At 58.0% G+C, this 23,052-nt stretch overlaps 1 protein-coding gene across 3 annotated transcripts in view; it reads right to left on the bottom strand.

Annotated features, from left to right (window-relative positions):
- KIAA0753 (KIAA0753 ortholog) overlaps nucleotides 1-23,052 on the bottom strand; it is a 32,454-nt gene that overhangs the window by 4,940 nt on the left and 4,462 nt on the right. For 2 of the 3 annotated variants that reach the window (XM_086685660.1, XM_086685661.1), the window contains exons 3-16: nucleotides 22,687-22,793; nucleotides 20,923-20,985; nucleotides 20,306-20,521; nucleotides 18,125-18,335; nucleotides 16,371-16,603; nucleotides 14,753-14,919; nucleotides 13,332-13,451; nucleotides 12,065-12,154; nucleotides 9,592-9,670; nucleotides 8,596-8,676; nucleotides 5,599-5,766; nucleotides 4,678-4,759; nucleotides 1,252-1,372; nucleotides 624-848 (exon numbers count right to left, since the gene is read on the bottom strand). In XM_086685660.1, the coding sequence (XP_086541786.1) occupies nucleotides 624-848; nucleotides 1,252-1,372; nucleotides 4,678-4,759; nucleotides 5,599-5,766; nucleotides 8,596-8,676; nucleotides 9,592-9,670; nucleotides 12,065-12,154; nucleotides 13,332-13,451; nucleotides 14,753-14,919; nucleotides 16,371-16,603; nucleotides 18,125-18,335; nucleotides 20,306-20,521; nucleotides 20,923-20,985; nucleotides 22,687-22,793 (1,963 nt within the window). Of the gene's footprint in view, nucleotides 1-623; nucleotides 849-1,251; nucleotides 1,373-4,677; nucleotides 4,760-5,598; nucleotides 5,767-8,595; nucleotides 8,677-9,591; nucleotides 9,671-12,064; nucleotides 12,155-13,331; nucleotides 13,452-14,752; nucleotides 14,920-16,370; nucleotides 16,604-18,124; nucleotides 18,336-20,305; nucleotides 20,522-20,922; nucleotides 20,986-22,686; nucleotides 22,794-23,052 lie in introns of those variants that run through there. The other variant, XR_015243783.1, reaches the window with a different exon arrangement.

Below are 23,052 nucleotides of genomic sequence, written 5' to 3'. Positions count from 1 at the left end.
ACTCCACCAGCCTGAACCTGCCCGAGGAAGCGCAGGCCACAGCTCGGCACCCGCTCAACGGCGGCGGGCCACAGGTGTGCAAGCAGCGACGCCCAGAAGGAATCTCATTTGGGGCTGCATTTAAGAGGAGCGGATTCAGGGGCGCCCGGGGGGCTCAGTCGGTTGAGCGTCCGACTTGGGCTCGGGTCGTGATCTCACAGTTGGTGGGTTCGAGCCCCACGTCGGGCTCTGTGCCGACAGCTCGGAGCCTGGAGCCTGCTTCGGATTCTGTGTCTCCCTCTCTCTCTCTGCCCCTCTCCCACTCGTGCTATGTCTCTTATAAATAAATAAACCTTAAATAAGTAAACAAATAAAAAACAAAAATTTGGATTTACACGTCTTTTGATGAACCATTTGAATACCGGAAAAGCCTCCGTCCTCAAGTACTCCAGCAGCCCCACCCGCGACCTCTGCGCTCCTGACCGTCTCCTGCCTGGTAGCGTTCTGTGTCCCGTCACTGACCTGACGGGACGCCGTCTCCCCCATCCAAATAGGCGGCGAGCAGAGGAAGCCCTCCGCCAGCCTCTCTGTGAGCTGAGGCGCGGCACCCGCTCCCCAAGCGGAGGCCGTGATGCTGTACTGACCTCTCGGCCATCAGCCAGGGGTTGAAGGCGCCCACGGCCTCGTGCGCGGTCATGCGGAGATACTGCTCGAAGCGGCTGCAGGAGTCGCGGATGCTGCGTCGCATGCCCGGGGGCACCAGGAGGGCGGTGCGGCCTTCCTGCCGCAGAGACTCTTCCGGAAGGGGCGGAAGGGGAGCCTCCCTCTTCTCAGACTCCTCGCCAGCGTCCACACTTGCATCCAGGGAGCTGAGGGGACAGGTGGCGAGCTCAGATGGCCCACGAGCAACAGCATGCCGTTCCTCCCACCCGACGAGCCAGGGCTAGTCTTTCTCTCTCCCCGAGCAAAGCCAACACCCCCGCGGCCCCCGACGCCCGCCCCGTGTGGGCATCGCTGTCCCGCACGCCACGGGGCTCTGGGGGCAGGTGTGCCACGGGATCCGCACAGCCGGGCGGTGCCGCCCCCCGTAAACACTGCCTCCGGCACGGCGCTCACCGGCCCGTCTTACGGCCTCACCGCTTCACCGGGCCTCCCTGGAGCTCGGCGACATTGGGCCCCAGGCCCCGAGAAAGGATTTCCTCGTCTTGAGGGAAGCAACGGACTCAGGCGTCTCACAGCACCGGAGGCCGAAGCAGCCTGGGCGCCACTTACTTGCCATTGCGAGGTCTTTCCAACACGATGCTCGCGCCCGGGTCTTTGCGCGCGGGGCTCTTTGCGGTCCCGACTGGATGAGGAGAGAGAGGCCTTTCACCTACCGCCGGGAGCGTCTGCTCTAGAAGAGAGGCACACAGCGGCCGCAGATAAACACCAGCCCACGGGCCCTAGAGCGGCCCCAGCGGCCGGCCCGTGAGGTCGCCGCTCGCACCTCTCCCAGCCTGGCGGCCGGCAGCGCAAACTCGCTTGTTTTCAAGGGAAAGGTGAATTTAAAGGCACGACGAGGAATCAGTTTTAAGAAACCACGGGCTCCTGGGGCGCCTGGCTGGCTCAGTCAGTCAAACGTCCGACTCTTGATTTCAGCTCAGATCGTGATCTCAAGGTTCGTGAGTTCGAGCCCTGGGTGGGGCTCTGTGCTGTCGGCTCAGAGGCTGCTTGGGATTCTCCCTCTCCCTCTCTCTGCCCCTCCCCACCCCCTGTCAAAATAAGTAAACGTTAAAAAAAAAAAAAAAAAGAAAAGAAAGGAAACCATGAGCTCTTCTGGAAGCATCCGTGACCTCTGAGGACACTCCGGGAAATGGTGGGTGCCAGGCTCTGCGGGCGCTGATTAGGTCCGGCCACCTGTTCGAGGAGTCTGAAGGGGTTGGGGTCGTTTTTTAACCTTTAAAGGGTTTCATTATGGGGGAGGGAAAAAAGCAGTTACATCTCAACCCTGACTCGTCCCCGGGATGAGTCTTTCGCTGGCAGAAACCTGCACGACGACGGTGAGCGTGCGAGCCCAACTGCACTGCGGGCTTGGCGGCTCCCGTGAGCGGTGGGTTATTTATAAACTCAAACGAATCAAGTGCACTCCAGGCACAGAAGAGAATGTGTCCTCAGGCAAGGAGCGTCCGTGAGTCCAACCACTTCCCCCGATCCACACGAATGTGCCTGCGATTCCCACATCAGTCGGTTTCTGTAAACATACGACTAAAAACGGTTTTCGATTTTTCACACACCGAAGAGAGAAAATACGGGAGTAGACACCGCACTCTGCAAAAGCCAGCTCTAAATTTGGTTTTGTGGTGCAACTGAGCACAGCGCCAGACTGACCAGAAACAGGATTCTCACTGGGATGCAAGCATCCAGACCCTGATCTCGGCTCTCAGGGTCCCACAGAGCGCACTGGAAGCCATGCGGTCGTCAACGTGACTGGTGATTTAAAGTGTCCCCGAGAAAGGAACACGGAGCCCTTGATAAGCCGGGCTTCTGCACGAGGCAGTCCCACTTCGGGGCCAGGGGCCCAACCACGGGGCGACCCCTGCCCCTCCTGTGCCTCTTCTGCTTCCACACGGCGGACTCGCTAATAAGCGGTGGCTGGGAGGTCCCCCTGCGAGGCCCGCGCTAGGCGTGCGTGGCAGGACGCACAGGGAGGAGGATAAACTCTGGCCCCAAGAATCCGCGGCTCAGCCGGAAGAGGAGATCGGCTCGCAGGTGAGGGAGCACGGGTGGGGTCGCATGACCCCCACTTCCCGAGCGTCCCCTGTCCCCTGCCCTGGGACGGTGACGGGGGTTTGGAGGGCAGGCACTGCCACAAGCAGAGAGCCAAGCCTGGACAGTCACAGACAACGCAAAAGGACCAAGTCAGCACCATGTTGGGACAGCTCGTCTTTCTGCCAAAACTCGACATGCCACACGCTCGGTCCAGGCTGACGCCCCCGGGCTCCCGTTTCGGAAGCTGCAGGGACTCGGCTCGGCAGCGAGCCTCCCACCCCGACACGCGGCGTTCGCTGCCCGTGCGACAGCGCTTCCCCGCATCCAAGAGGGGGACAGCCACTGCTACGAAACGCGCGTAAGCATGATTCTCAGAGGTGAACAGAAGAGCGGACGCCTTCCCAGCGACCGGCACGAGAACAAAGGGACCTTCCCCTCTGCACACGTCACAGGCACTTTGCTTCAGGGCAAACCGCCGACCTACACACACGAGCTAAAACCGCACGGCTTCTAGAAGGAAACGAGGCTCTCTTCTCAACTTGGGAACAGGCAAAGATTTCCTAGATCAGAAACGGAAAATCTATACGAGAAAAAACCTATGTTAGGCTTTTCAAAATTAAAGATATTTGCCTATAAAGAAATACGTTTGAGAAAATACACAGGTGAGCAAAACACAGGAGATGTCTGCCACGTCTGTGGAGACTCGTGGCTGCCGGGGAAGGGGAAGCAAGACAAAACAATTTTTAAACGCACAAAACATCTGGACACCTCGCGAAAGAAGATATACCAGTAGCTAATACCAACAGGAATCACTATTCGTCAAGGATCCGTGAAATTGAAGCCACAATGGGACATCAGCGTGTGTCCGTTAGAGCGGCTACAATTAAAGACCGCAAACATGCAACACAGGACGGCGCCTCAGGGAAAGACTCGGCAGTTTTTTACAAAGTTAAACACATACCCAGCCCCATCACCTGGCCAGTCGGCTCATGTGTTTATCCAAGAGAAGTAAAAACTTACGTGAGCACAAACTATCCATAAATATACTCGTGGTACATGGGATCCCCCGTGGACAAGAGCACACGAGAGCATGTCCACAGGGGACCGTCGTGGACAAGAGCATGCACACACACGGGGACCCCCCCCCACCCCTCCCGTGGACAAGAGCGCACACACACACAGCATCCCCTGTTTGTGAAAATTCTAGAACTGACAACCTAGCCTGCAGTGCAAACAACACACTGGGTCCCGGGGTGGGGGTGCTGACTGGAGAGGAGCACGGGGACCCTTCCAAGGTGACACGGTGGCCCGAATTCTGACAGGAGTTTGGGTAACAAGGGCATATCCATTTGTCAAAACCCATCCAATGACACAACTAAGATCTGTGCTTTTTATTACACGTAAATTTTATCTCAAAAGGAAAAAAGTCTGTAAAGACACACGAAATCCTAGCTGCTGAGACACACGTTGCAACATTCAGGACCGTGCCTGCCGGTGCCCGGAACTTTCTCTGGAACGTGCATCCAAAAACGGGACGGACGGACGGACGAAGAGCAGACACACCATAAAACGAATGGAGGCTATGGGGCGCCTGGGTGGCGCAGTCGGTTAAGCGTCCGACTTCAGCCAGGTCACGATCTCGCGCTCCGTGAGTTCGAGCCCCGCGTCAGGCTCTGGGCTGATAGCTCAGAGCCTGGAGCCTGTTTCCGATTCTGTGTCTCCCTCTCTCTCTGCCCCTCCCCCGTTCATGCTCTGTCTCTCTCTATCCCAAAAATAAATAAACGTTGAAAAAAAAAATTTAAAAAAAAAAAAAAAAAAAAAAAAAAAAAAAAAAAAAAAAAACGAATGGAGGCTAGAAGGTGGCAGGTATGCGCGTGTCCACTGCCAAGGCTTTTCAACTTTCCTGCGTGTTTGAAATTGTTCAGAACACAATGTGGGGGGGACACTCACCACTCTTCCCTTCCTGCATCCACAGACGGGGATCAGCATATACAATTTCATTGTATCTTCGGCGAACCATCTCCTGGTATTTCTTCAAAAAAAAAAAAAAAGTTTAAGTTACGAGAAAAAGATTAGTTTCATTACAAAGCAGGTGTCGTGGTTCAGCAGGCCCCACTGATACAGACGCGGCCAGAAATGGGCACGTGCCTGGCCAGGAAGCGAGTCAAGTTCACGAGGCAAAGTCTAAAAGGAAACGAAGCGGTTAACCTGACGGATGGAGACCAGCACCGTCCGCGAGAACTCACTGGCAAGAGGGAGGCGTTCCGCCTGCCGCTAACTCCTGAGCCCCCAAAACCCGGGCTGTGTGCGTCAATAGTCTTCCCTGATGTACAGTTAGGTCCACGCGAGTCTACAGACGGCCACGCTGGACACGGCAGGTCCCACGTTACCCCCGAGAAGGGAAGTCGGTTCCGTGATCGCTAAGTTTCTACTTAGGGGCAAATCCAGGATGCAGGCAGGAGGCAATGCTGCTGTGGGGGTCCCGAGCCCCCAGGGGACTGTACCGGCCGCGGCCACACCACTCCCAGCCTCGCTGTGGGTCAGCGCCCTGCTCTGGACCGTCCAGGGCCTGGGCTGGCTGATGTCTGGGGCTAAAACCCCAAGAGAAAAGAGTCCCAAAGCGGAGCCCCAGATGCTAAGCAAGGAAGGATGGTGTGATGTGTGGGGAGACCACGCTCGGGGCCGGAGGAGTCGAGGGGCGCAGACTCTGGTCCCTGTGGTTCTCCAGCTGTCCGTCGGGGGCACCACACGTCACTTCCTGAGTTCTGTGTCGGGAGGGCACTGACACTTCAACCCCATTGTGTCCGAATCACCTGACCCCGGGCCCTACACTTGGCTGCAGGTGAGCTGCGGGGCGGCCCCTGACCTCACCTCCATCTCCTCCATGCGCAGCATCATGGTGTCCAGAAACGGGCTGTCCCTGCCACCTGCCCCGGGGGCCTGGGCTTGCGACGCCAAGACATCACAGCGGAGCGCGGTGCCTTCCAGACAGTCGCCCTGCTGGCGGAGGCTGCCGGGCCCCCCGTCCGCAGCCACAGCCTACGAAGCAAAGGAGGGGCAGAGAGGCGATGAGAACCAGTGGGCCGCAGGGAAGCAGCCCCGCAGCGTGTCCACGCCGCCGCCCCCCCCCCCGCCCCTCCCGTGGCCACGCGCCCGAAGCCGTCGCGTCCACACAGTCTCCGCCACCGCCATTCAGACGGCCGCACTAGCCAATCACCGTGCTCGCCGTCGATGACAAGGCTCGGGGTCGCCGCCCCTGCCGGTCGGGAAACGAACGCCTTCCCTGCGCTACACCCAGACACGGCCGGTGTCTCGCGTGTCCTGTCCCGGAACACGGACCTACACGGATCTATTCCCTTCTGGTTCAACGCTCCCGTGACAGGTTCGCGACACCACGAGGGCCCTCATCCTGCGCCACGGGCCTGGGAGAGCTTGCCTGGCGCCTCCCGCCCTGCGTGCGCGCCCCCGTAGGCGGAGCGCCGCTGCGTACGCGCCCTTGACTCTCAAGTGCGGCTGGAACATAGAAGGTCTGCCGGAAGTGACAGCGTTGGGCCCTGGACGGGACAGTTTCGGGGCTGCGGACCCTGGCTCGACCCACAGGATGCGTATGCACCGTGGTCGAGCCCCCTGCGCCTCCCTCTCACCCTCGTCCGCCCTGCGGAAACACACGTCCGGCCTCAGAGCTAGCAGGGTGGGGCGCGCACGTGTGCCCGGGGACATGCAGGGAACAGTTCCCGCCAGGGAACCTGAAAACCTTCCAACAGATCACAGGGGGAAATGTATCAACGGCCAATAATGACAGAAGGAAATGCCCAACCTTAAAGTTATGTACAATCAGGTGAGTAATCAATACAATAAAATTACAAAAACTCTAGAGAAAACGAACCCAGGAACTCAGGTCTCCTTAATGGAGATGCGTTTGCACATGTAGCCCTTCTCCTCTGTAAGGACCGTGAATCAAGGATACCGTGTGTGGGGGCACCTGGGTGGCTCGTCAGACTCTTGATTTGAGTTCAGGTCTTGATCTCACGGTTCGTGACTTTGAGCCTCGCGTCGGGCTCCGTGTCTCCCTCTTTGTCTCTCCCCCTTCCCTGCTCATGCTGTCTCTCTCAAAAATAAATATCAAAACAAAAATTAAGAAAAAGAAAAAAGAGGGGCGCCTGGGTGGCGCAGTCGGTTAAGCGTCCGACTTCAGCCAGGTCACGATCTCGCGGTCCGGGAGTTCGAGCCCCGCGTCAGGCTCTGGGCTGATGGCTCAGAGCCTGGAGCCTGTTTCCGATTCTGTCTCCCTCTCTCTCTGCCCCTTCCCCGTTCATGCTCTGTCTCTCTCTGTCCCAAAAATAAATAAACGTTGAAAAAAAAAAATTAAAAAAAAAAAAAAGAAAGAAAAAAGATATACCGCGTGCCCTTAAAAATGATAAGGATGCTGACTGTGCCCTGATGTGGAGGCATCGCCCCAAGGTGAAAAAGCCAGGTACAGAACAGCATACGGTGCTCGTTAGCTGGGTGGTCTAACCTCTTACACTTCTGCCAAAGCGTGTGAATCTTTAGGCAAGTGCATTTCAACTTCTGATTGGGAAACAAAAAACAAAGAACAACTTGTGCCTTCTGGAAAGACCCACTCCAGGCGCTCAGTGGGTGACCAGAGCGGCAGCAGACGGACGCACGACGCCAACGCCTCCGCGAGCTCTTTCCTGGCGTCGGAGGTGGTCGCGTCCACCAGGAAACCCGTCGGGGTTGTATTTCACTGGCGGGGTGCCACCGGTGAAGGTCTTCTCCGCTCTAGGATGGGCCTTCTGACAGTTCGTGTCGCGGGCCCCACGGGTTCTCTACGACTTAACACGGAAAACGAGACTTCCTACAGCGTCGTGCCAGCTTCGATGAGGTTTCCTGCTCGTTCTGCCCCGTCATTTACACACACAGACTCCCGGGTGCCACGGGGGGCGGTCTGCGTGGCGCCGACGTCTAACCCCGAGTACAACTACCCCGCGTGGCTCTAACGGCCACGTCGCACCCACAGAGCAATTCTCAAGCGCCAGGCCGGCCCGCTTGCCACGCGCGGACTCGCCGACAGCGTGGGGGGTCACTCGCGACACCTCCCGGGTCAGGCGTTCTGCCGGGAAGGGAGCGGCACGTGGAGGCCACGCTGCACGAGGCACGGCCGGTGGGCACAAGCTAAACGCAGGCCTTCCTCTTCCGCTCGGCGCAGCCTAACCTCACACGCGCCTCTGTCACCAAACGCCGGGGCGGTAAAACGACAGTTGTGAAGATCGGGCGGTGGCGCGGTAGGGAGGCCCCGGCCCGGCCCCCAGAGCACACCTGCCGTGCCCTCGTCGGCCCCGAGCACGCGCAGCAGGAGCACGGCGGGAGCCGCCAGCCAGCGCCCAGGCCCACACAGACTCGGCAGACAGGCCGGCGGTGCCCACCTGACGGCCCGAGCCCAGGCAGGGCAGGAACGGTCCCACAAACGCGGGACACAAGTCCCCCGGAGGACCGCGCGACCGCAAGACGTGCTTCTGTCTGTTCGGACGGTACCGCCTTCTCCCCGGCCGGCTCTTCCCCGAGCTAGGCCAGACCCCGGTCGTTATCAGGCGCTCTACACGCGCCCGCCTGACAGCGCGTGCCGGGCCCTCCACACAGAGACCGCGCCACGCCCGAGCAGAGCTGGGCTGGATGGGAGGGCAAGAGGCGGCCAGCGCCCGGCCGTGGCGTGTCCTCCGGGAGAGGACGGAGCCATGGACAGAACCCCGTGGCTGCAGAGGTTGCCGTGAGCACCAGGGGGCCTGACGAGTCAGAGGAAAACCGACGTCCTGAGTAGGATCTGCCAGTGCGGTGACATCCCCACCGTGGCCACACCGGTGCACGTACCTCGTCCGTAGGCCGGGCTGTCGCCGTGTCTGCCGGCGGCCGGTCCTTCGGCACCTCTGCTTCCAGTGAAGAGTTGACTCTCTGTTAAGACAGACAGGCACGTTTGTGATTACACAAGTCTGCGGCCCGTGTGCGTACAGATGAACTGTGACAGGAACCTCTGCGTGGACCTGCTCATCAGCTTTGGCTACATCAGGCTCCCCAGCAATTCCAGGCACCGTGTCCTCATGAAAATAAACACCACGTGTGGATCCTGGTTTTCTGTCCCTTTTTTTCCCTCAACTTTGGAAACACGTCTCCGCTCCAGTCTCCCCAACGATGAAACGGAGAGACGGGACGACAGGGTCACTAAGAGCACTCCCAGTCCTGCACCCCGGAGACTTCCAGGGCTCCCAGCCCCGCACCCCGGAGATTTCTGGGGACGCCAATAATAATTACACATTTCTTAAACCAGAGGCACAGAACTCCGGGGCCTGTTCAGGGACCCAGAACATCATTCGTTCTGTGTAAGATCACGACAGTGTCCGTGGGCTCGTCTGTTCACACGGATGGCACCGTTTCCACGGCCGGCAGATCTGAGGGGCCACCTCCTCCTCAGGAGAGGGCAGCGTGTGCACAGACGCGGTCCCAACATCCCCTCCCTCGGGAACCAGCCAATCATTCCAAAGCACTGAGGCGAGACTTCCCAGGACTTCTGCGGAAGCAGGTAACCGAACACCAGAGTCATCAACAGATCTATTTGATTAGGAATGCAAAGTGTCGCCCAAACTCGTTCCCCAAACTAGAAGCTCCCCTTTCTCAAAGGTGGGACTTTGTCTGTCTTCCCCTGGTCTGTCCCTCACAGACACCAAAGACCCATCAGTGGCGGCAGTGGATTGCACACACCCGCACGGGCCTGCAGGTCTGCGCGGCACCGCGGCCCCCAGCCGCCTCCGAAGCGACCCCCCCGTTATTCCAGCACTTCCAAGCATGAGGAAACGAGACGCGCTGGATTACCTGGGCCTTGACCAGGAGAGGCTTCAGACGCTCCAGAACTGCCTTCTCTACCTCGTCTGCTAACTGGGCAGCAGAGTCACTGGGTCGAGACAAAATCAAAAATTAAAATCAAAAGCAGAAGATACCCTATTTTGTGCATTTACGTACTACCCCGGGTGGAGGAAATGAAACGATTATAAAATCAAAGTGCTTCTCCAATCGTGAAGGCCACGCAAAGTCCCCGGGGGCCTCTGTAAAATGCAGACCCGCAGTCGGCCGGCGGTGTGAGGCCCGAGACTGCGTTTCCAACAAGCCCCCAGGTGGCGCGACGTGGCTGGTCCTGGACCCACCCTGAGGACACTTCTTCACCTCTGAAGACGTACGTTGGGCTCTCGGTACGTTTTAAAAAATAACGGCTGCCTTTAAACAACCGAAGAGGACAGAACATGGAAGAAATCAAGCTAATCCTGCTCGGTCTCCAAACCCCACAATCGTGGAGTCAGACCTAAGCCCCCAGAGACAAGGAGAAGATGGAAAACAGGACAGAAGTGATGAGGAACCGAGCTGAGCCGAGAAAGCCGAGAGCACGCAAACCCCCGCGCGCCCCGCTGACCACACGGGTGCAGGGCTGGCAGGACAGGCACGGGGGGCCTGCGGGGCTGCGAGGTGAGTCCAGGATGGCTGAGAGGCAGGACCCGGGGGCCCTTCCCTGCCTGGCACAACTCACACCTGCCCGGTTCTGCCTCAGGACGTCTGGGGGCCCCTCCTCTGCACGAGCAGCCGCCAAACAGGGTGTAGGGGCAGGTGCCCTCCCGGAGAGAGGGGGCCCCGCAGGCCGGCTGGGCGCTCCGGGGACACCAGGTCTCGCCCTCCGGGGTCTTCTCTGCACACGCTCATCTCTGACCCGCCCTCAGGAAAGGCCCGAAGACCGACATGAGGGTCCCTGGCGAGCAGTCCGCCAACGCGCCCCACGGAGTAGAGCTCGGCCGGGACGGCACCACAAGGGCAGGTCTCCGCGAGGAAACCAGCACACTGAGCGGTGCCTCATCTCACACGGGAACTCGGTCAGGATGGACGGCGGACAGGAAAATACGGCTCAGACTGCAGAGCAGTTGGAAGAAGACGCAAACGAACATCTCAGGGCCCTAGTGTTGGAGGGGACCCCTGAGACCAGACACAGAACGAGCTTAAGTGAAAAATAAAAAAGTGGGAGATTGGTCTTATCAAACCTTGACATTTCTTCCTCAACAAGATACCGCTAGGAAGCACACTCGCCACCGCGCCCCACCTGCCTGACTCACCCCTGACCTTGCCCCTGACCTCCTGGGACACAGGCCCGGACCCACCATCTTACACCAGCAGCTCTAACCCTGGTCTGCGCTCGCTTCTCAGATCTCAGGACCGCACAGCGTCCGTCAGGGATACATCCGTAGGGACAGACATCCGGGTGGAGGCGATGAAAGGTGACGGGGTGAACAGGGGTCGGGACGGCATTCGCTCTGGGGAGGAGGGGGTGGCCGAGGAGGGCGCGTGGGGACAGCCCGTGACGGCCTGTTCGTGGCTGGAGCCGCTGTCCACGCACATTTACCACGTGTGACCGCTCGAGGGACAAGCGGGCACAGTGGGCTGCAGTCTGGCCATCTGGCTGGGAGATGGTGGGTAGGAGTCCTAACGCCCTGCCCCGCCAGAGACAGTCCCATCACAGAGGCTTCGTAGGGACGTACGGCCGCAGGGCCCAAGAGCGTCGCAGGAGAATGAGCCCCTTCCAACCCTAAGGTCCCATGACTTCACTACCGATGGGGCCTCTTTCGAGCGGGAGGGTCGAGCGTCCGTCCTGATGGGTGGCAGGATGCACTGTCCCAAGAGAACCCCACTCGTCTGACCTCGGGGCGAAGTGCCGTCCGTCACGGCAGCAGAGTACCAACCTCCTCTGCAAACCTCAAGAGCCCGCTCGGGCGACTTGTCTGCGCAGGGTGGACCCTGGAACGCCGTGTCCGTGCACTCAGCCGTGTGAGCTGGACACACGCATCAACCTCCTCTCGCTGAGAGCGGGGTCCCCTGGGCCAGACAGACGCAGGCCAGCCCCTCAGGCGGCTCCCCTAAACTGCCACCTTTGCTCAGTATCAAACTCCACACGAGACAGATACTTCCGAGCAAACACACCACGTAAGGACACGCGGGCAGGCCCACGCGGTCCGGGGCGCAGGCACGCAGCCTGGCCAGGGCAGGCGAGCGCTCACCGCTCCTCAGGCGCGAACGCCACCCGTTGCTGCGGTCTGGGGTTCAGTCCCGCCCGCGGTCGTCCCACTAGAGCCCACGTGGAGCCGAGCGAGCCCAGCGGACGGGGCGGAAGGACACCTGACGGTCCCCGGCCCGGGGGGCTTCTCAGGAGCAGACAGCCCGTCGGCGCATCCACACGGGAAGCGTGAGCACCCCAACGGCCGCGGGAGGGGGCGGGCCGGACCGTGGCTTTCCGCACCGGAGGCCGGCTCACCTCTGCCTGTGCGCGCCGTCCGCGCCCGCGGCTTTCACCTCCTCCAGCTCCTTCAGTGTTTTGTGAGCTTCAGCGTCGAGCCAGGCGAGTCTGGAGAACGGCAAACAGAGTGAGACCCACCCGCCCGGACCTGCAGGCCGCCATCGCCACGGACAGGCACCCTGCGGGTGACACCGCTGCCTGCAGAGAGCTCCCCGCCCGGCACTCTGTGCAGCGACACTAACACGCGGAGGCCCTCCGGTCCGTGGGGACGGCGCCCCGGACGGCCCACAGCTATCCTCAAGAAACTGAGCCCTCGCCGTGCTTAGGATTTCCTGTCCGACCACCAAGTGACCCTGCTGCTGTGTCTTCCAGTTCGGACAGAGAGGCCCCCCCCACCGCCCTCCGGAGGGCACGGTCATAGCCGAGTCACATGAAACCAGAAAGGCAGAACAGACCCCGAACAGATTCGGGGGACGGGGGGCGGAAGGGCTTCAAACCTGCCAGTCAGGGTACGTGAACAGCATCCAAGTGCTTAATGGCCCACATTCATTTTTGCTTTCCCATAACACAGGGGCGATCTCGGCCACGCAAACAGAGCCCTGTCGTCACTGAGCCCCTGCAGGATGTTCTCACCTCACCCCCCACTCAAGTCCATCCCCGGGTCCACGAAGCCCAGGCCTCTGCAGCAGGGAGCGGCCGGCCCCCTCCAGCCCTCACCCTCCCGTTCTGCCTCAGACCACAGACATGCCCATCCATGACTGCACATCACGGGGCTGGGATCGTTTTGCCCCGTTTCTAGAAGTGTTCACAGAGTGCACCGCTGTACCACAGACAGAACAGGAACTGGTGGACCACTGATGCACACACAATGTTTGAGTGAACGAAAGAAGAAGGATTGAGGGGCGCCTGGGGGGCTCAGTCGGTCGAGCGTCTGACCTCGGCTCAGGTCATGATCTCACGTCTGTGAGTTCGAGCCCCGCCACGGGCTCTGCGCTGACAGCTCGGAGCCCGGAGCCTGCTTCGGATTCCGTGTCTCTCTCTCTGCCTCTCCCCCCGCTCACAGTCTCTCTCTCAAGATAAAGACGTGAAAAAAAATTATTAAAAGAAAATAAGGGGTGAAAGGGAGAGTCGCTGTCTACCCTCTACACTTAGACAGGAAAGTCGGGGGTTACGCGTTCTATAACTGGCTTTGCGCGCGCGCACACACACACACACACACACACACACACACACACACACACGAAAGAAGAGTTCACTCAAAGATTTGGAAAACAGCGGCACAAACCTCATGGCTTCGTGCGCAACAGCACCTGTCAACGCACTGGCCTCCTGAGCCTCTTCCTGCTGGACAGACCGCTCTCTGGCGGCATCTCTGGGGCCGGGCCTCACCTTCAGCCAGGCGGCACTACAAAACATGGAGAGTCACGCCCTGGGGACCCCTCCCGGGACAGCCTGCCCCGAGGACACGGATGCAAGCAGGAGCCCGGGCTGGAGGAGGAGGGAGCCGCCCCAGGATCCAGGCTCAGTGCCCACGGAGATGCTTTCCTCCGCCCCCCACACGCCACCGCGTGTCGAGTGGAAGAGAGCTAGGGGTGAGCGTCAACAAAGCCCCGCTAGAACCCAGATTTAACGTGACCCAATTACTTTCCACAGTGCAGAGCGGCCCTCTCCCGCGGGCCCGACCCAGCACCATGACCCACCGCCTTCCCCGCGCTCTGCACACACCCAGGTCTCTCTGGTCTGCGGCATAAACTTCCACCGACTGACATTTTTTTGAGCTTCCACGTGAATTCGCGGCTTTGTGCCAGGACACACACAAAAGTACGGAACTTCGAGCAGAGGGATAAATGCAGCAAAGCCCGCAGTGACATCAGGACGCCTGACTTGAGACCCGCTCTACTACAGAGGGCACCGGACCCTCTCCGTGCTGCCGTGTCAACTTGAAAACGAGGGCGTATGGGCACGTGTGTCATTCACACGACACCGCAGGAGTCCCCAGGTGGGCCCATCCTCCAGGCTTTTCCCCGTCACCTGCCGGCCTCCAGAAGGGTGGGCCCTCCTCCCCACATCCCTGCTCCACCACGCTTCCAGCAACTTCCGTCCCACGGAAAACAAACGCCGCTCTGTCCCGATCGATAGTCTCCCTCGGAGACTACTTCCACCTGACCGGACCCCGCTGCCCGGGAGGGCCCGCCTCCCCCCAGCCCTGCGATGGCGCCCCGTCCCTGCGTGCAGTGGATGAGGGGACGGCGGTAACGTCCATGTTACCCTCACGTCCCCTGCAGTCAGTGAGATCCGTACAGTTTTATAAGTCGGCATCTTGTCTTAGAGTCAGAATTATTTCTAAACATTCACTCATTCAGCAAAGATTTAGTGATAGCCCCCCAAGGACCGTGAGGGGTCAGGCCCCGCGCCAGCTGTGGGAGGCGCACGGCTCCTGGCCTCAGGTCACTGAATCCACTGCGTGGAGACAGGTGGGGGCGCGCCTGCGACCCCCACACGGGACCACACGCCCACGGCGGGTCGGGGCGGCCCGCTCACCCACAGCCACGGAGGAGAGAGGAACCGTCATCCTTTAGACACAAAGCGCTCACGTGTTTCTCACCCAGCTAAGCTTTTCTTCCTCACGGGAACCACAGCGGCCGCTTCACCAGCTCTACGCGCTAGGTCACCCTTGACCCGAGGAGGGAGAGCGTGATCACGTACCATTTGGGGGACGCTGGCGGGGACGTGGGGTTTGGAGGCACCCAGGGGGCCCTGAGGTCCCTCACTGGCTGCTGGCTCCTTTTCAGCCTGGATGACACGGTCGTGCGCTGCAGTCTGCTTCTGCCGCGGCCTTGGGGCGGCTGACGGTCCTCAGCTCTGAGGGGTCCCTGTAGGAGAGAAACATGAACCCTGAAGCCAAACGCGTATCAAAGAGGCTCGTTTTAACCTCTGGCTAACGGGAGCTTCGGGCGTCCCCACGCTGCACCAGAACCCTGACTGGAAAGCGCTGTGGCAAATTTGGGGGCGGGTGCACGTCACACTGAACCCCCCAGGTGGGGGCGGGGGTTTACAGGTGGAGCCCCTGGATTTGCCACCTTTTAATATGTGTGTGTGTGTGTGTGTGTAACATACACGTATGTGTGCGTATATGTGCATGTGTGTGCGTGTACAGATGGAGTCCCTGGATTTGCCGCCTTTGTGTGTGAGTGCACGTATGTATAGCATATGTGTGTGTACATACGTGTTGCACGTGCATAATATGCATGCGTGTGTGTGCGTGTACATGTGTGTGTCAGTCTAATATACACGCACGTATATGTATGCCGTATAATAAACATACGTATCGTGTGTGTATAACGTACACGTGTGTATTATGTGTGCGTGATATACACGTGAGTTATGTGTGTGCGTATGTGTACGATATACACGTATGTATATGTATATATATGTGTGTGTGTATATATATTTATGTTTACGTTTTTCTCTAATTAAACAAACACAAAGAAGAGATCATCCGCATGGTATTCTTGGTGAAGACCCTTAACCTCTGAGTCTTAGGTGTCTCATCCATAAAATGGGAGCTGCTTTCCCGTGTTTCCAGGAGGCTGGACGGGCCGCTGTAAAAGCAGCAGAAGGCGCTCTCCAGGCTAAAGCTCCGGCTACCCTCGGACAGGCTGGGTCCTGACCTCCCAGCGACTGCCCTCCCCGCCCCAGGACTGTGTGGAAAGGAACAAGGCCTGACCCAAGCCAGGGTCTATCAGTCACCGTGCCTGGGGCCACCTGACCACACGCAGGGCAGGGTGGCTGTGGAAGCCCGCGCTCGCCCATCCAGTGGCAGGGACTACGTGAGGGGTGGCTAGGCGGGAAGGCGGTCTTCCGGCTGGTTCGGCCACACTGTAAACAGAAGCTTAAAACGTAACATAGCCTCAAGCCAGCTGGCTCCCAAAGACCTGCTGGAAAGCACTGACCCTTGGACGCCTTTTCATACCGAGTGGTTAGTATTTATCGATATTTATCTTCAGCAGGAACCAAATCTCAAGCCCCCCCAATTTCACACTTCCAAAGCAGAAGCAGAAAAAAACGAATGTTAAAGTAGCCTGCCCAGTCAAGACCTCGGAATCAAATTCGTTCCGACCTCTCCAAACCAGGACGGGAGAGAACGTCTGGTGGTCACAGCAACGTTAAAAACCGTTATCTTTTTTTTAAAAAAAATAAGGAAAAAAACTATTGGGAGCCGAGCAAAGTCAGCTCAGCCCGGATGGTGGGCTCAGGGGCTCGGGCGGCACCGCCGACCAGCCCGTGACCGTGGCTGCGCAGCCAAGGGAGGGAGCGTCCCTACCTGCGGCGGCCCCACCGGTGCCTCCTCCTTCCTGGGCGGTATGCTCCCCGCCCCGGGCCTCCAGGCCGCTGCTCCCGCTCTCGCCACGGCCACGGGCTCTGCCGTGAGGCTCGCGCTGTGGTCCGGAGCAGGAGGGGCTCCTTCCGGACGGATGTCCGCGCCCCTCACACCAAGCCCGTTCCCGTTCGCGGATCGCTGGGTCGCTGCAGGTGCTGCCCCAGGCTGACACTTATCTGCAGGGACAATTCAGAAGGACAAACGGACGTGCAACTCAAGTTGGTGACAAGCGAGCGTCCCCTCAGACGAACTCCAGACCTCCAGCCCGGAAACACAGAGGCGTTCTGCTGCCAAGATCACTCCTCGCCCTTGACTCCCACGCGGACCCACACGGGGAGACACCGAGGCTCACCTCCCACGTGCGCTCCTTCCTGTGACTATAATAATGCCGGCTCCTGACCGACCCCTTCTTTGTCCTCGATCACCCCACCTGGCTACCAAGTGTGGTTTTGCTAAAATGTAAATATTTAACTGTCACCTCTCAAAACTTTCACTGGCTCCCAATTTGACACAGAATCAAGTCTGAACTCCACATGACATTCAACTTGTGAGGAGAAAAGAAATAAAACCATCTACATTCAGGGCGCCTGGGAGGGTCGGTTGGTTAAGCATCCAACTCTCGATTTTGGCTCAGGTCATGACCTCACAGTTTGGGAGTTCGAGCCCCAGGCTGTCAGCGCAGAGCCTCCTTGGGAATTCTCTCTTTCCCTCTCTTTTTGCCCCTCCCCTGCTCACTCTCTTTTTCTAAATAAATAAATACATACATACATACATACGTAAATCATACGTACATACATACATACATACGTACATAAGTTTCACTTAAATTTAAAAAGAGGGGAGGGCACCTGGCTGGCTCAGTCGGTGGAGCATGCGACTCTTGATCTCAGGGTCTTGAGTTCAAGCCCCACATTGGTAGTGGAACTTACTTAAAATTAAAAAATTTACGGGGCGACTGGGTGGCTCAGTCGGTTAAGCAACCAACTCTTGATTTCAGCTCAGGTCACCATTTCACAGTTTGTACCTCCCTCCAATGGGGGACCCACCTCCACGGAGGACCCTCCCTCCAACGGGGCACCCTCCACAATGGGAGATCCTCCTCCATGGGGGACCCTCCCTCCAACGGGGGACCCTCCTCCATGGGGACCCTCCCTCCAATGGAGCACCCTCCACAATGGAGGACCCTCCTCCACAGGGGACCCTCCTCCACGGGAGAGGCTCCCTCCAACGGGGCACCCTCCACAATGGGGGATCTTCCTCCATGGAGGACCCTCCCTCCAACGGGGAACCCTCCTCCATGGGGACCCTCCCTCCAACGGGGCACCCTCCACAATGGGGGACCCTCCTCCACAGGGGACCCTCCTCCATGGGGGACCCTCCCTCCAACGGGGCACCCTCCACAATGGGGGATCTTCCTCCATGGAGGACCCTCTCTCCAATGGGGCACCCTCCACAATGGGGGACCGTCCTCCACAGGGGACCCTCCCTCCAACGGGGCACCCTCCACAATGGGGGACCCTCCTCCACAGGGGACCCTCCTCCACGGGGGACTCTCCCTCCCCTGTGGGAAACCTTCCCTCCCCTGTGGGGGATCCTCCAGCTTCCCACCCGAGGATGTGGCTGGCTTGCTACTGGCTTTGGGGGTTCAAGTGCACCTGCTGTGGACCAGACACGCACAAACATTTCAGGACACATACCAGCAAGAAGCCTGTTTGCCCTGGAAGGTTGTCGCGCTTCCTGCAGAAGTATCTCCTTTGCTAGGAGGGGTCTCCTCTCGCCTTTTGGCGAAGAACTCCGCCATCTCTCCAAGGCCCTGTGGCCACCAACGGGAAACCTGGTCTGAACTTCCGGGAAACATTTCTTCACCTTTTTTGGTGACAGTTTCTTTTCCAGGAGGGACTCCAAAGCCTGCCACGAAACCAGTGTTCTCTTAGTGTCTCACAAAAGTCTGACTGCTGATCACAAAACTGAAAGCGAGGTCTCCGGATGAACGTGCCGTTAAACGGCCAACTCTCATGGTCGTCCAATTGTTGTTTAACTTAATCTGAAAACTTTTTTACTGAGGACATCTGTCTAATCAGAAGGATTCTGCACGTTCTTTTACACGTTTAGTTCGCTAAAACCAACGGCAAAAAGATAAACAATGTGACTACTTTTAAAGGCAACCAAAGGGGCGCCTGGGTGGCGCAGTCGGTTAAGCGTCCGACTTCAGCCAGGTCACGATCTCACGGTCTGTGAGTTCGAGCCCCGCGTCGGGCTCTGGGCTGATGGCTCAGAGCCTGGAGCCTGTTTCCGATTCTGTGTCTCCCTCTCTCTCTGCCCCTCCCCCATTCATGCTCTGTCTCTCTCTGTCCCAAAAATAAATAAACGTTGGAAAAAAAAAAATAAAAAAATAAAGGCAACCAAATCTTAAAAATAGGGATCACCACATTTTAGAAACTAACCATAGTCTTCAGAACATAACGCTTTACAAGCATTTTAATTCTCAATAAACATCTCATACACTCCAACAGTATTTTCAGCGTGCAAACGAACCGCATTTTATATACGTTTCCATCAACTACTCCACATGCCCAGCGACCTCGGTCACTCACCCACCCCAGAGGGAGGACGCCTGTGCCCCCTTCCTAAAAGAGACGCACGCTCTCCTGAGTGCCCCCACCCATCGCCTGGTCCGGACGCATCGGGCACAAGTGAGCATGGCAGGGAGACGTCCTCCGGGTGGCAGCGGGCCGTGGGACGGCACGGCTCCTCAACGAGACAGAAGGAACGTCCTGCACTACCGAGGAATTCCAAAGTCGGAGTGGGCGGACATCGTGTTTAGGAAAGGTTAGGTTCCGGTACCCCTGCAAAGTCGGGGAAAGCACCGGGTAGCCCCTTGAGGCCCTTTCCAGAATTGTAAACACGTGTCCTCCGAGCAGATCAGCGTGGCCAACAAATGTTTCTAGTGGGCAGAGCACCCGTGGCCTGCCACGCTGTCCGCAGGTCTGAGCCGTCCCAGAGCGAGCTCTCCCTACACCACCTGCAAACCACACGCACCGTGCCGGCTGCCGCAACGGTCAGGGCAGAGGGGCCACGAGGGCCACCGAGGGCGTCACCCACCCGGAACTCCCCCTCCAAGCGCCCCCTCCCTCCCAGGTCACACTGACACGGAGCTCGCCTTCCGTCTGTGGGCGGACGTGCGGGGCAGTGAGATCCCGCTGGCATCTCAGTGACCTGTCACCAGGACACAGCGCTCCGGAAACCCCTGCAGCCCACGGGCCGCGTCAGGGACGGGTGGCAGCCTCACGTGGTGGCACTCGGCAAGCTTCCGAGGGCCACGAGGACTAAGGCACTGTCACCGGCAACCACACAAGACCCTACCCCATCCTGACTCGCACCTGCCGGCTGTGGTTTCCAGAGGTCTCCAGCCACAAGCCTCGAAGCTGTGCGCTCATAGACAAGTATTTCTTCTTGCCCCAAATCGACCTTTCTTGCCAATTTCTTCTTGCCCACTAGCTGCCCGCTGGTGCCCTCCTCCAAGCACTGACAGAAGACTGCTGTACTCTCTCCTTTCCTGTGCCAGTAAAATTCTTTCCCGGATGGTGTGGTCAGGGAATGGAGCGTTCTGGTTAATCAACGGACCCGGTTAACGGTCGCTGTGTGTTCTATACCGAGCCGCCCGTTCTCAAACAAGTGAAATGCAACTTAACAGACCCGACTGTAAAAGCCACAAAATAAAAACGAAGGGCTGCCCCCGTCCTCTGCAAGGCTTCACCGCTAGGCGGCCGGTCTGTCTGGTCGTCTCTGTGAATCCCAACGAAACCGGGCGATGGAAAACATTCCTTCCCTTAGACGCAAAGCACTCTGGACAAAACCTGGAGTCCGCTGCATCGTACCTCGATTTGCCGCAGGATGTCTATGACCACCTCGGACACAGAGGAGTCGGCGTCCAGCTTGGCGGAGCAGAGGGAGAGCTGGCGAATGAGGCCGCCCAGCTCCCTGCACCAGGCAGGGAGGGGCCGCTCCCCGCGGTCGGCGAACTGGGTCACAAACACCTGCAGGGCCCAGATGGCGCTTCGGTGGGCAGCCGCCAGCCGGGACATCGCCCACGACTGGCGAGGGGGGACAGATGGGAAGTTATTTCGAAACTCAGAACTTGTCAACATTAACCCACCCTCACCGACATTTACGGCCTGTTTTCCTTCTACAGACAACTGTTTCTGTTGTGAAACTTCTTCACGGTAAAGGGGATTAAAACGTTGAAACCTTCTCTCATGGCAAAGGATCTTTTCCTTCCTATTGTCAGTTTCTTACACCAGCAGCAACAAGAGCAACAAAAATCTATTTTCAGACTCTGTTCCTTGGAAGGCGACCCCGAATTCAGAATATTTACTCTGCTCGGCCCTCACTAAGGCTCTGCAAGCGAGCGCAGGGCACCCCTACACGGTACCCACCAAACACCGGAGATGCATTTACAAGGAGTAAAGGTCAACCACACCAATCCACAGCCTACCTTCTCAGTATGTTTAATCTTACGTGGACTCAATTTATCCAATTCTTCCTGGATTTCTTTCACCTGTTTCATAAAGGGGGAGAAGTGAAAACTCAGTATCTTTCCACACGACTTTTTGGTAAAAGAGGACACAGCATGTCTTGTCCAGCTACGACCACTGTTTAAATCACGGCACTTGAATTCACACAAGGCTCTTCACTCACGTACCCGGAGCAGCGCCCCGGCTTGGAGCCCCAGGTGGTGAACACAGCACAGTGCCCACCTTCCACCCCAGGTCCCCGGCATCGCGGGAACATAACGTGAAGGAGCGAAGGTGGAGGCGGCCCTGGAAAGGGGGGAGGGCCACGCCAGAGCACGGGGTCCACCCTGTGCCTCAGAGAGCTCCCACAGGGTCAGATGCGTGTTCCGGAACAATCTCTATGGCGGCAGTGTGGGTTCAGGACTGAAACCAAACCCCAGAAGAATACAGAGCAAAATCAGACTAGGGCACTTCCTTTCAATGAAAACATCCAGTTTCTGGTTCAAGCAATAAAGCCGACATGGGACTTAAGTGACTGGAAATGCAGTAAACGTCGATTAAAGAGTGAGGCACCAAAGTTAAAACAGACATTTTTTTTAAATTTTTTTTTTTTCAACGTTTTTTATTTATTTTTGGGACAGAGAGAGACAGAGCATGAACGGGGGAGGGACAGAGAGAGAGGGAGACACAGAATCGGAAATAGGCTCCAGGCTCCGAGCCATCAGCCCAGAGCCTGACGCGGGGCTCGAACTCACGGACCGTGAGATCGTGACCTGGCTGAAGTCGGATGCTTAACCGACTGCGCCACCCAGGCGCCCCAAAACAGACATTTAAGGGGCGCCTGGGTGGCTCAGTCCGTCAAGCGTCTGACTTCGGTTTAGGTCATGATCTCAACGTTCGTGGGTTCAAGCCCCACGTTGGGCTCTGTGCTGACAGCTCAGAGCCTGGAGCCTGCTTCCGATTCTGTCTCCCTCTCTCTCTGTTCCCTCTGCCACTTGTGCCCTGTCTCTCAAAAATAAATAAATGTTATGGGGCGCCCGGGTGGCTCAGTTGGTTACAACATAGAACTTCGGCTCAGGTCATGATCTCGCGGTTTGTGGGTTCGAGCCCCGCGTCGGGCTCTGGGCTGACCGCTCGGAGCCTGGTGCCTGCTTCGGGTTCTGGGTCTCCTTGTCTCTGCCCCTCCCCGACTTGTACCCTGTCTCTCTCTCAAAAATAAATAAACATTTACAAAAACAACAACAACAGATGTTTAAAAACAATCTAGCTGCAACATAAAGAACGTGAATGTCTGTTTATCGCCATGAAAGGCATCCCGACACCCTCAACACGGCCCCCATTCCTCACCACTGGGTAAAGACAACCAGTGTTTACTGTTACTGCGTGTCCAGTGCGTCACAGACACGAGATTTCCTCTTGGGCTGTGGCTTGTAGCTGGGACGGGGGCTCCAGGGTACCTGACCGGCCTGTGTCCGCAGAAATACGTGCCGTACAAGCACTGTTTTCCGGGGAAAGGACTCAGCGCTTTTACTGGATTCCCGAGAACCTATGACCCCAAAAAGCCAAAAACCGCTGAAGAGTTGGGCCGTATGCACGCAATACACAAACACACGTAAAGGCAGGTGGCAAAAGGAAAAGGAGTCATATGTCCGCACGTCCAGGAGATTCGGCCTCACAAACGACCCAGTGTGCTAGCGCTCCAGAGACGGCGGGGCCCTGGCGGCCGGCGCCCCCACCCTCCGCACCTGCTGCTGCAGGGAGTACAGCATCCGGGCACAGCGCACGGCCTGTTCCTGCCTCCTGACGCGGGCTCGCTGCTCCTCATCCGGTTCCAAAGCTTCTTCCGTTCTATCTGCAAACATCGTTTCCCCGAAAGTGGATTACTCACTACAGATGGAAACTTATAAAATTTTCAATTATTCCCAAAGATGATACAGTTGGAGACCTCTGCTTTTATTAAAAAAAAAAAAAAAAAAAATGGGGCTCCCATAAAACACTTTTCACCAGCCAAGAAACGAGGACCGTGCGGGCGTGTGCGTAGCGCACGCACGGAAGAGGCGTGAAGGCCTCGGAGCAGGCCCTCCACGTGGAAAGGACCGCAACCAGACCCC

This window comes from Puma concolor, chromosome E1 (assembly GCF_028749965.1).
Source record: "Puma concolor isolate L17-30 chromosome E1, mPumCon1.1.hap2, whole genome shotgun sequence".
Lineage (NCBI taxonomy): Eukaryota > Metazoa > Chordata > Mammalia > Carnivora > Felidae > Puma > Puma concolor.
Note: the sequence above shows the minus strand (reverse complement) of the source record. Positions and strands in the feature narration are given on the sequence as shown.